The sequence below is a fragment of the Saccopteryx leptura genome, chromosome 3, assembly GCF_036850995.1.
Source record: "Saccopteryx leptura isolate mSacLep1 chromosome 3, mSacLep1_pri_phased_curated, whole genome shotgun sequence".
NCBI classification, from domain to species: Eukaryota; Metazoa; Chordata; class Mammalia; order Chiroptera; family Emballonuridae; genus Saccopteryx; species Saccopteryx leptura.
Window position 1 is genome coordinate 70670387 of NC_089505.1, and position 12646 is coordinate 70683032.

The 12646-nt window shown below is 46.5% G+C and overlaps 1 protein-coding gene across 4 annotated transcripts in view; it reads left to right on the plus strand.

The window, feature by feature from the left end:
• LOC136399257 (sialic acid-binding Ig-like lectin 5) overlaps positions 1-12646 on the plus strand; it is a 28080-nt gene that overhangs the window by 3335 nt on the left and 12099 nt on the right. For 2 of the 4 annotated variants that reach the window (XM_066374286.1, XM_066374283.1), the window contains 2 exons: positions 49-130; positions 3270-3792. The exons of the other annotated variants lie outside the window; for them this stretch is intronic. In XM_066374286.1, coding sequence (XP_066230383.1) covers positions 49-130; positions 3270-3464 — 277 coding nt within the window. In that variant the 3' untranslated portion in view covers positions 3465-3792. Of the gene's footprint in view, positions 1-48; positions 131-3269; positions 3793-12646 lie in introns of those variants that run through there. 4 annotated transcript variants of the gene reach the window in all.

The following is a 12646-nucleotide window of genomic DNA, read 5'->3' on the forward strand; positions in this document are numbered from 1 at the left end:
CTGCCCACCTGTGCCTGAGCCACTCTGGCTGCTGACTTCTTCCCTTAGAGTGAGAGCCCGCAGGAAGCCAGCGGCCGAGAGACCTCAGGTCAGGGATGGTGAGGACCCTGTCGTGGGCACAGCCACCTGGGTGAGTGGTGGGGGTGTCTTCTCATGCAGTGGGGGGGGGGGGGCTGGGCATGTCCATCCAATGAGTCCAGACTGAGCTCCTCAGCATCTCCCTGGACCCACCCCTCTGTGGTCAGCCAGACAGATAGCTGGGAGCTGACTTCCTTCCATCTCCCGGAGCCCATGGTCAGCCTCCTGCCCACCCTGCTGACCACTGAGCCCACCTCCCTCTGCTGAGTACAGGCTGCCAGAACCATCTCTCCAAAACTGTTACTTTGTACCCATTCTGGGAATAGTACAGTCCTCTCTTTATCTCAGTTTCCTTATCTGTAAATGAAGATAAGAGTATCATTGATACTGGATTTCTGTGGGAATAAAATGTGATTAGTAAGCACTCACTTTGATGTAATCAATTATAGTGTTACAAAATTTTAAATGAATGAGTGAACTGTTCAGTTCATAAGAGATACCATATTTCCCCACATATAAGACGCTCCCATGTATAAGATGCACCTTAATTTTGGGGCTCAAAATTTGAAATAAAAAGTATTACATAAAGTTATTGAACTCAAGTTTTAAAAAAAAATTTTTAAAGACTTTATTCATTTTATTTTATTTTATTTATTTATTTATTTATTTTTACTTTTGTGAAGCTGGAAACGGGCAGGCAGTCAGACAGACTCCCGCATGTGCCTGACCGGGATCCACCCGGCACACCCACCAGGGGGCGATGCTCTGCCCATCCGGGGCGTCACTCTGTCACAACCAGAGCCACTCTAGCGCCTGGGGCAGAGGCCAAGGAGCCATCCCCAGCGCCCAGGCCATCTTTTTGCTCCAATGGAGCCTTGGCTGCAGGAGGGTAAGAGAGAGACAGAGAGGAAGTAGGGGGGAGGGAGGGAGAAGCAGATGGGCGCTTCTCCTGTGTGCCCTGGCCGGGAATCGAACCCAGGACTCCTACACGCCAAGCCGACGCTCTACCACTGAGCCAACCAGCCAGGGCCAAGACTTTATTCATTTTAGAAAGGAGAGAGACAGAGAGAGAGAAAAGGGAGGAGCAGGAAGCATCAACTCCCATATGTGCCTTGACCAGGCAAGCCCAGGTTTTGGACCGGCAACCTCAGCATTCCAGGTTGACACTTTATCCACGACACCACCACAGGTCAGGCAGACTCAAGTTTTATTCCTCATAAAATTTGTACAAATCCTCATCACTGTCAAAACTCCCATCCATTAGCTTGTCCTCCTTTGTGTCTGATGACAAATCACTGTCTTCATATATTGCCTTGTCCTCAGTTCCATCTATGGCATTTGAAATGCCACACTACTTAAGTGACTTGACAACGATCTCAACCTTGATATTGTCCCAGGACCTTTTCACCCAGGTACAAACTTATCCTATAGTTGGTTTCTTCACTGTTCCTGCTGGTGTCAAATTGTTCCCAGAAGACTTCATCCATTGGTTCCATTCATCTCTCATAGCAGCTTTAAAGGGTTTGTTAATGCTGATATCAGGTGGTTAGAGCTGGGATGTCAAACCTCCAGGTATGGTGGCAAGTTTTGTTTTTTACTCTGGAGCAGTCTTCTTTGTATTTTTTGTTATGTGTGCCCTGAATTGATCAAGCACAGATAGGGCAGGTTTGAGTAAGAGCCCACCTGGTCTCCTTCTCCAAACTTTCTCAAACCAGATCTTCATCCCATCCTGATCCATCCTACCCTTGTCATGATTGTGGACAATCACTCCTCAAGGAATGTCTTCTTTTGGCATTGTTTTGAGTTTTAAAATCAGCATAGGAGGCAGTTTGGTTCTGTCGGCACAACAAGCTAGAACAACTGTCTGATGGCTCTTTTCATGTCTACTTGGACTCACAGTTAGTTTTTATCCCTTCTTATCAACAGTTCTGTTACTTGGGACATCAAATTGAAGGGGGACTCTATCCATATTTTCAATCTGTCCCAAATCAAACTGATGTGTCTTCCAACATTAAATGATAAAATGATAAAATTCAAGGACCTTCTGCTCATAACTTTTAGGTATCTTTTGGGCAAGTCTGGTGCACGTACACATGCTTAGTCCATTCCGTTTATGAACCTGAAGCAACAATTGTGTCCTCCTTTGAAATCAGTAACTTCTTTTTCATCAGCAATTCTTCTTGCCTCATGCTGAACCATCTTTGTGGACACAGGAATTCCATTGCCCTTTGCTCTTCGATCCATATCTTCAATTCCCTCACTAAATCAGGCCATTTTGCTGACTTGCCTTTCATGACCTTCTTCTGCCATGGGGTTTTCAGTAGGGTTTCTTCTTCCCATAGCCAGTCTCAGATTGATTTCTCAGTTGGAGATGGACCAAATTTGCGTTCAGCAGCACAATTTCCACTCACTTTTGCAAACTGGATCACTTTTTCTTTTGTATTTTTCTGAAGTTAGAAGCAAGGAGGCAGTCAGACAGACTCCCGCATGCGCTTGACTGGGATCCGCCCAGCATGCCCACCAGGGGGCGATGCTCTGCCCATCTGGGGCATTGCTCCATTGCAGCCGGTGAAGCACCTCAGGTGAAGCCATGGAGCCATCCTCAGCACCCGGGCCAACTTTGCTCCAATGGAGCCTTGGCTGTGGGAGGGGAAGAGAGAGACAGAGAGGAAGGAGAGGAAGAAGGATGGAGAAGCAGATGGGCACTTCTCCTGTGTGCCCTGACTGGGAATCACACCTGGGACTTTCACACGCCGGGCTGACGCTCTACCGCTGAGCTAATCGGGCAGGGCCCTGGATCACTTTTATTGTGTATGAAAATCTTTTCTGAGCCATTTCTGGGCAGAACATGGCAAAACATAACCTACCGTAGTATACCAGTAACAAGTGCTTGATAATGAGCACAAAGACAACAACTGAGGGAAAGTGGGAAATGCAAATAAAAAAATCTACAACAATGAGTACAAAAACAAGCAGGAAAAAGTAGGAAATGCAAGTAAAAAACTATAACCACTGTATAAGATTCACCCATTTTTTTTATAACAAAATTTTTAAAAGGCTGCGTCTAATACATGGGGAAATATGGTATGTGTGGACGAAGAGGATGAATAAAAGTGCTCCAACAGCCCAACTTCCCCTTGGGACCATGTCTGCCTTATTCTTCTCTGACTCCCTTCTTCCCCTTCACTCAGGGTTCTAAGCAAAAGTCCAGCACAGAGAGGCCCCCAGACCAAGCGTCACCTGCTGAGGACACCCCTCCATCAGGGGAGCAGCAGGAGCTCCAGTATGCCAACCTCAACTTTCACAGAATGAAACCACAGGAGCCTCAGGACCAGGAGGCCACCAGCTCCCCTGTGTACTCAGAGATCAAGAAGACAAGCAAGTGAGGACTCGCTCAGAGCTCGGTCCTGGCCACAGGCATCACGGCCTCTCCGGGGGAAGAAAGAAGTCAGGAGTAACTGATGCAACAGGAGGAGACCTTGTGACAATATCAACATTAACTACTGCGTGAGCGTCCCCAGGCAGGGCAGAGAAGACAGGTGACGGATTGACAGGGACTTGGGCTCACATGCAGGCTTCAGTGCTCCCCAAGGCATTGTCATGAGGTGATTCACTTCATTTCTGCCCCTCAGTTTCCCTTTCTGTACAGCAGAGATCATGAATTCTACTCAAATGTGTTTGTGAGCATGAAATAAATTAACACATGGAAATCAACCAACAGAGCGCCTGATCCAGGCGTGTGTTCAGGGCTTGCTGGTCTCTTTTTCTGAACAGGAAGGTCCTGCTGGCAAGTTCTCCTGAACCCTGGGACGACCAGGCACCAAGGACAGGGTGTCAACTTGTTGGTTTCATTTCCCATTCCAGAATGCTTCAAAGCCTCCCCAGGAAAAGACCAACCCTTTGGTTTGGTGTTTGGTTCATGATAGGGTACCCTATGTCTCACCTTCCCTGCCCATTCTTTCAGCACCTCCTCACCCCAGTCCCTTCCCTGTCCCATTTATGGACCCACAGGGATCTTTCCAACAGTCTATTGATCATAAGCAAAAGCTGACTAGGTATTTCATCCCCCAAAAGGACTTACTCTGGGAAAGAAATGGGTTGAGATGCAGTCCATGCAGCCATGGTGAGCCACATGCAGACTGGGCGAGGTAGAAGCAGGAAGGAAGCCCTCTTTGTGGAGAGGATGAGGAAGTTCATGGGGAGGGGCTGTTGGGACCCCAGAGCTCTGCTGTAACCATAGAGATTTTCTGTAGTGGTCTCATCAGCACATCAGTTGTGAGAGCGCCTCCCACAGGCCCTCCCAATTCCTGTCTGGGATAAGGTCTCTTGTAACTTTGGACAAGCCAGCCAGAGAGCTGACCTTCATTCTCTCGTACACTAATCTCTTCCTGGCTCCTTCACCTCAGACATTACATCACAGACATCTTCCTGTGGCATTTATCTACTCAACCTCCCTCTCCTCTTGGTCATTCTCCTTAACCTTCCATGTAGGTGCCTACAAAAGCCTTTGCTATTCGAGGCTCCTCCCCTGTAGACCATCCCCCTTGCTTTCGTCTGGCGTACACCTCCTGTCCTTCTCACCTAAGTTCACGGACAGACGTGGGTTGAGAAGATGGACTGAAGAAAGAGCTCATAGTCTTCCTCCTCCACAGTTGAACTAATTTACTTTTTAAAAAGAAAGCTGTACAACAAAAATGGTCAAAAATTTACCAGTGGTATTATAGCATAAGTGCCTAACAAGAAGCTATTTTGATTGTTACCAAAAATGAAAACATGTAGTGAAGAACATTTTGGACACAGTCAATAGATAACAGACTAAAAGGAGAAATCAGCAAGATATGCCTCCAACGAGAGAGAATTGGATGTGGGGAAACAGGGAATAGCAGTTGGAAGGACCTACTTGAGTAAAGGCTGGCAGATCTGGTATGGCCTGTCTTGTCCTGAAATTGTGAGAGGAAGTGTGGCCAAGGCTGGGTAAATGCAGGAGAGCCATTAGTCCTGGTAGAAATGAAACAGTCCAGCTCCCCAAAGGTCCTTCCCATCCTCACAACAACTCCAAGGTTCCCTTGGCAATGGTGTCCTGTCCTATTATACAGATAAGAGGACTGAGGATCCACAGAATGTCCCGGTTCACTCTGAGGGCAGTGTCCCATCCGCTCTGCTCCCTGCTGCGTGTCTAGCACCTAGCACAGTGCAGAGCCATGGCAAATGCTCAGACTTATTTATGAGTGTTTCAAGTAGCTTAGCCTCCCCTCAAATTTAGAATATTTTGTAAGGTGAACTCCTATATTGCTGGTACCAGGGAGAAAGTACACAGACAGCTAACAGTGTCCAGCCTGTGTGCTGTAAACACATTTGATCAGTATTTCTTCTGCTCATTATCAGCATCTGCACATTGTTCTTCCTCATGCCCGGCTTCCTGCCCAGCCCCTGCTTCTGCTTAGCTGAATTAACCATCCCCCCAAACTGCTCTCTCTGTTGTCACATGGAGATGTTAATTCTTAATGGTGTCTGGACTAGCTCGGTAGATCCCCTAAGATATGAAGCAATTCACTGGGGAACTTCCTCTTTCAGGGACAGTCCAGTGGCAAATGCTTAGTGGAATACGCCCCTTCAGTAACAGAGAGCACGTTGCTGGCACCACAAATTTGAAAGAATAAGGCCACCAGAGGGGTGAGAGGAAAAGCGTGGAGATGAGCCCAGCCCACTCCCATGGCTTCTTCTGATTCCTTCTCAAGAGGGAGTCACCCTTTCCGAAGTCCCTCTGACTAAAGTGCCCTGCAGGCTTAAGGCTCGGAACCTTGAGCTCGTGAATTGGGGTCTTTGCAGAGCTGAGCCCAGAGTGCTCCAGAACCAGGACAGAGCCAACTATTCTGCGAGGAGCTCCCAGGTCTGGCAGGGTGGATGGCGCGCCCCCTGGAGGCAGAGCCTTGACCTGTCTCAGCGGGGTAATAAGGCTGGTGACATTCTGACATACAAGACAGAGCTGCAGCCAAACTGCTTCTTAGCCTCCCACTGAACACCTCCTTATCTTAGAAAGGAGGACACTTAGCTCCAGAGACACAATGCATTTGTCAGAGGTCATTGAGTTCCTTGCCCCTCAGGGCTGACTCTCCCCTCACCCCCTCACACTGCTGCCCTCCCTCCCTCACAGCAGTGAGTGATCTTTTGCTTTTGTTTTTAATCTATTTCTTATATTGTGACAGAGTTCTGGGTAACAGAAAGCATAATCTGTGTTCTTTTACTTTTTTTATAATTCTTTTTTTTTTTTTTAAATTCTGTGTTCCTTTTCTGTGCCTGGCAGTATGCCAAGTCCTGATCAGCTCAAACAGAGAAATGAAGCAACAGAAGTCTGGTTGAGATGCTGTGTTTGTGGCAAAAAATAAACTTTAAACTTTAATTCAGGAGGGTAAGTATTCAGATTGGGGAAAGGATGCTGTGGCCTCAGTGGACCACAGCCTGGAGAGAGTTGTCCTGAAAGGCAGAGCAAGCCAGGCAAGGTCAGGGGGAGGTGGGGTAAGTGAAGGAGAGGGAGATTCAGTAGATACCACAAAGAGGGGAGCACTTGTGGGCTGGAAGAACTGTTTAGAAGTTAGCAGCAGTCATGCTAAAGGTGTGAGTGCCAGGCTCATAGGAACCCTGAGAATAGGCTGAGAGCCACCCACAAGTCCAATGGCTTTCTAAACTCAAACTGAAACCAGAAACCCACAAACAGCACACTCCCATCTGGGCTGAAGTCAGGGTCACTGCTCTCAGTCTGGCCTCTGACCATGAGGGGCCCTCGTGATGGGTATGAGTTCAGCCATCCCTTGTTGAGGCTTCCTGTGTGACCAGGCCTGGGCTGTGGGCAGAACAGAGACAGGGTTCAGTATCAGTTAAGTTTTGGCTCCTGACCCTGGTGCTACCAGAGGGATGTTCCAAGTATTCTGTGAGAACAGAGAGAGACCAGGCTCCCTGCGTTCTTTGAGGGAGGTGGGGATGAACACCTGAGACAGGTGACATGAGTGGGGAGCAGCATGGAAAGGGTTTCACCCTGACAGGTTATCACAAGACTTGGGGCAGAGGAACTCAACTTTCATTTTTTTGTTTGCTGAGAAGGGGGCTCCTGAGAGAGGGGAGGTTTTGGGTGAAGCCCAATCCAGCAAGAACCCTAGTTGTCCACTGCTCCTGCAGCTGTGCCTGATCACCTGAGAAAAGGGACTGATTCAGTGATGTCAGGGGTCCAGGACTTGCTCCCTCCAAGCCCAAGCTGTTGCCGCCAGCCCTGCTATGACAGTGTAGGGGGAAGAGGGACGCAAAACATAGTCCTCTGTCTACCCTGGGTTACAACCTACAGAAGCACACAGGCAGAAGCTGCAGGTGTGAGGACTGGGGACACGGTGTAGGACTGTGTGTTCTCATGCTCTGACCTCCTCTTATCCTGAAATTTATGGGTTTACTGTAGAATAGTCTATGCCTTCTAGTTTAAGGAAGAAGCCAACATATAGCATGACCCCTGTGCCCACACAGACCAGGTCAGAGCTGCAGGAGATGACCAATGCCACTGGGATGACTCCACCTCCTTGGACCTTCCAGCTATGACTGCTTCCTGAGAAACAGGTGCCTGGATGGGAAGAGTAGGACATTGTTTCTTTGAAAGGAGAAGACTGCTTAGGAGATACTGTAATAAACAAAAAATATGACCTCTGAATGGAATGTGTAGGACAGGAGACTTCTCCAGAGGATTGGGTTGGCATGAAGGACCCTCCTGTTATATTTTCCTGAACTCCAGTCTTTCCCTCTTGTCCCTAGTGCTGATTTGGATACCTGCTATTCACATCCTGGGAACTCTGGGGGAGGATATGGACACAACGGGACCCTGACCTCCTATACCAGGGCCTGGTAGGGAGTAGGACACCCAAGTTTTACTGGCAAGATTTCACCGAGTCATCCTCGGTCCAACACACATCTAATGATGCTGAAAGGCCTGTGCATCCTTGCACCTTCTCTATCCCTAGATTCCCAGGAGAACTCACATCTGGTTCATGCTGCAGGTGCTGGGAAAGAACCATCCCCACCTGGATGCTTCGATGACCACACAGAACAGAGTGTAACATGGGTGACAGGAAGGCCAGGGAAAGCCACCTCCTCTGAGACCGCCCCGACCAGCAATTGCTCTTTAATCATGAGAGGTGCCAGATGTGGACACGGGGACACCCTCACTCTCTGTGAGCACAGCAGTCTCCCTGGGGTGGGCTCTAGAAGAGGACATGGGGGTGGGGGGTGAGACCCAGGGCAGGAAGGCACAGGGACTGCACCCAGAGCTGGTGCCATCATAGAGCACATGATCCTGTGCTGTGTCTCATGATTTGGGGACAGGCTAGGTGGTCCAGGGAGAAACAAGACCTCTGGGGAAGCCCCTCAGTGGGTGGCCTCCTAGGGCTTTAGGAGAAAGTCACTCAGAGCATGGAGGGACGTTCAGCAAATTCTCTAGTTCAGTGACATGATTCTGGCAGTGGCTTGCCATGTTCTTTCAAACCTTCCTCATGGGAAAGAAAAACCTAGAAAAGCTGGATAAAATAATTTAAATGTTTGAAGTCAAGGAAAAGAGAATTTGCACAGTGAAAATGGAAAAAGCAAGAAGTCAAAAGCTTGAAGCTGGGTTTTGAATTCCCTCAATCCCTGGTTGGACCGCAGTGACCCACCTGCTGCCGGCAGCAGGAAGTATCTCTGGGGGAAGAGAACACCACTCAGAGTCTGAAGTGTCTGTGTAAGTTGTCCCAGCTGCATCAGATGGTGTGGTCAGAGAACAGCCACCGAGAGGACTCTGAGAAGAGGGCATTTATTAGAAAACCCTGACCTTACACGACGTGATAGTGTTGGGGACTGAAATATAAACGGTGTTTTTACAATCTGGATATCTAGGGGACAGAGGTGCTGGGCCTAACCCTCCATCTCACCTCAGTTAACAAAGAGCTATACCTGATTCTCGCTTGTCCTACCCATGTTCTCCAGTGGAGGCTGGAAGCTAGTTTCTTATTGGTGTGAAGTTAGATCTAAATGGTATGGTGGGGGTTGTCTTTGAGTTGTCTTGGAAACAATTGAATTGCTAATGGAACATGTTTTTTTTCCCTGAATAAAAACAGATACGCTTCTGGGAACCGCCATTGCATTGGCTTAGGAACAGTAGTGACTGTTCACTGTGCCGTCCTCCCGAACCCATCTTTATGTATCAATATATATCTTTAATTCTCTGTCTATCATTTATTTAATTCTCTTCGAGAACCCCATAATAGACTTGTTGTGGCTGGACCGCAACATGACAGGAGCCAGGAAGTGATGTACTGGAGGGGACAGGAGGGAAGAGAACGCATCATGAAGCAGTTCACCTGAAGCACAGGTGTGTGTGGGCACAAGAGAGTGGCCGACAGTGTGAAAAGCCAGGATGTCCAGCCGCCAACATGGGAGTCGGAAGGGGAAACTTCCCAAAGGTTTTAGAGGAACCTGTTGCTCTGTGTGGCCACCCTCTGCTGTGGCTGGTGGTGGCTTGATGTTGGTGTTGTCATCATGGTTGGAAACTGGGAGGATGAGCTCCACATGGAACAAAGCAGAGCGAACTGTCTCCCATGTTCTGTCTGGGTTGACAGATGTTCACAGCAGGAGGATAAGTCTGCTACCGGTCACGCCATCCTGCCTGCTTCTTCTTGTGTGCCTTTCAATTTGACCATGACATTCCCCTTTTAGAGTCTATTCTCTTGACATGTTGATGCTAAAGTCCTTTGCCTGAAACTCCTTCACCTGGTTCACCTGTGAGCATACCTATACATTGTTCTTTCCCATGATTGCAGTGCTTCAATTTGGAAAAGTTTGCTTCAGTATAAATTTTACAATAGAGGTATCTTTCATAAGGGTCAACTAGTAGATTGGGGAGAGGCTTTTACACAATATTGCTTTTATATCCATTAACATGCATAATTTTATATTCACTTACATCTTGAATGTCCCTTCACACAAATTTGTAATTTCTTTCATGGTGGAAGTACATGTTATATTTTTGATATGTACATCTCTGAATGTATTCCAGGTATATCATAATTTTTGATGCTATTGTCAGTGGCATCTATTATTGTCAATTAAATCCAATTTTTTTGTGTTACTGTGATACAAGAATGCATTTAATTTTTGTAATTTGATATTGTCTCTAGCAACCTTGCTAACTCTTATTTTGCCCCTAATATATCTGTATATACTTGTGGATTTTTAAAATATAAATAATCATTTATGAAGAAAGACACTTTTGTTTTCTTTTCAGTTTTCATAGCTTTTATTTACTATTATCTTACTAGACTAAGATGCAGTGCTACTGCATTAGGTATGATGTTTGCTGAAGACTCCTTCTGTCTCATTAGGGAAATTCTTCTTTATTCCTAGTTGGCTGTGAGTTTATCATGAAGGCATTTAAAATCACCCAGTGCTCACTGTTTCATTTCTTGAGATATAATCAGGCAAGGGTCTATCAGAGCACAGAAGCCCTACTATGTATTTCAGCAGCGGGGATTTAAAGTAAAAAAATTGTTCTGCTGATGTTGTAACACAAATAGAGGAGGAAGGGAACACTTCCTGGAAGTCTGGGAGCACTCTGATCTAATCCTGGCAACATCCTGAGTTTACAGATATATGATTGAGAGATACCTGACATATAACATGGTGCTAATTTCAAGTGTCCAACTTGATGATTCAGTGTATGCATACATAGCAACGTGCTCACCACAATATGTCTTGTTAACCTCCATCACCTCATAGAGTTATACATAGATTTTCTTTTCTTGTGATGAGAACTTTTAACAATTTTTTCTCTTAACTGTATAAACTCTTAAATATTTTCAAATATAGTATGCAGTATTATAGTTATAGTGTTATAGTTAATAGTATTAATACCTACTATTATTAACTATAGTCACTATGCTATTTATTATGTTCTCATAATTTATTTTTTATGTCCTCATAAGTTATTTTATAACTGAAAATTTCTGCCTTGGACCACCCTCACTCATTTTCCCATTCCCTCCCTCTGCCTCTGACAACCACCAATATGTTCTCTGTATCTGTGAGTTCGATTTTTCTTTTAACAAATTACAGATACAAGTGAGATCATAGGGTATTTGTGTTTCTGTGTCTCATTTACCTCACGTAGCATAATGCTCTCACAGTCCAACCATGTTCTTGCAAATAGCAGGGTTTCTTTGTTTATATGGCAGAATAATATCCCATTGTACATACACCACATTTTCTTCCATTCATTTATGGACGAACACTTGGATTGCCTCCACATCTTGCTTATTGTAAACAGCACTGCAGTGAACAAGGGGGTGCATGTGTGTTTTCAAGTTACTGTTGTTTTATTTTTCCTCAAATAAATACCCAGTAGTGGAGTTGCTGGATCATATGGCAGCTCTATTTTTAATTTTTGAGGAACTGTCCACTGATTTGCATAGGTGCTGCCCCAGTTTACATTCCCACCAGCAGTGTAAGAGGGTTCCTGTTTCTGGACATTCTTGCCAACATTATTTCCTATCCTTTTTATCATCCCAATTTGAGATTTGCTACACTGCTCAGTAATCTGAGTTGTGGAGGCACAACTATAGAAACACTGCTTTTTTTATTATTAAATGAGAGGCCGGGAAGCAAAGAGACAGACTTTTGCTTGTGCCCTGACCGATCCACCTGGCAAGCCCCCTACCGGGTGATGCCCTGCTCATCTGGGGCCATTGTTCTGCTCCTCGCAACTGAGCTATTTTAGCACCTGAGATGAGGCCTTTGTGTCATCCTCAGTGCTTGGGGCCAACTTGCTAGAGTGAGCCATGGCTGCAGAAGAGGGAGAGAGAGAGAAGGAGAGTGAAAAGGAAGAGGGGTGGAGAAACAGATGGCTGCTTCTCCTGTGTGCCCTCACTGGTAATCGATCCTGGGATTATTAATGCTATATCGCTGAGCCATCCACCCAGGGCCAGAATCTTGCTTTCTTTAGTCTTTTGCGTGCACAACCTGATCTTCTTTGCAATATGTGAGGAGTCTCATCTGTCTCAATTGTCACCCTTGGATTTTAATTTGTGAAGGTGACAAGGAGATTCAATGCCTTTGAAAATGATGGTACTAGTTTTATTTTCTAAGAGACAGGCCTACTGCACCAAGCAGGACCTCGGGGAAGCCCTGGGCCCTCAAGAAGCAGACACAGGTGTGGGGAGCCCAGCCAGAGCCTTTATTGGGGTTTCCATGGGAAATACAAGGGAAGGCAGGGTGAGCGTTTAAAATCAGCTGGGATGAATAAATCTGGGGTTCAGGCCTGTGGGGAGGTCTCTGTGTGTCTGGTCCCAGGTCCTGGGAGATTTAGGGCAGGCGGGGTGGCTGGGCTCAGGGTGGGTTGGTTTGCATCTCAAAGGCTGTTCCTGGCAGAGATCTTGGCTGTCTCTGGGAACCAGCTTGCCCTGGGAGGAGCTGTCTCTCCTTGGCCTCAAAGTTGATTATGGTGTGAAAGCATCATAAGATACAGAAAACAGGAAATAAGTAAAATCCACCCAGTGACTGCCCCTTG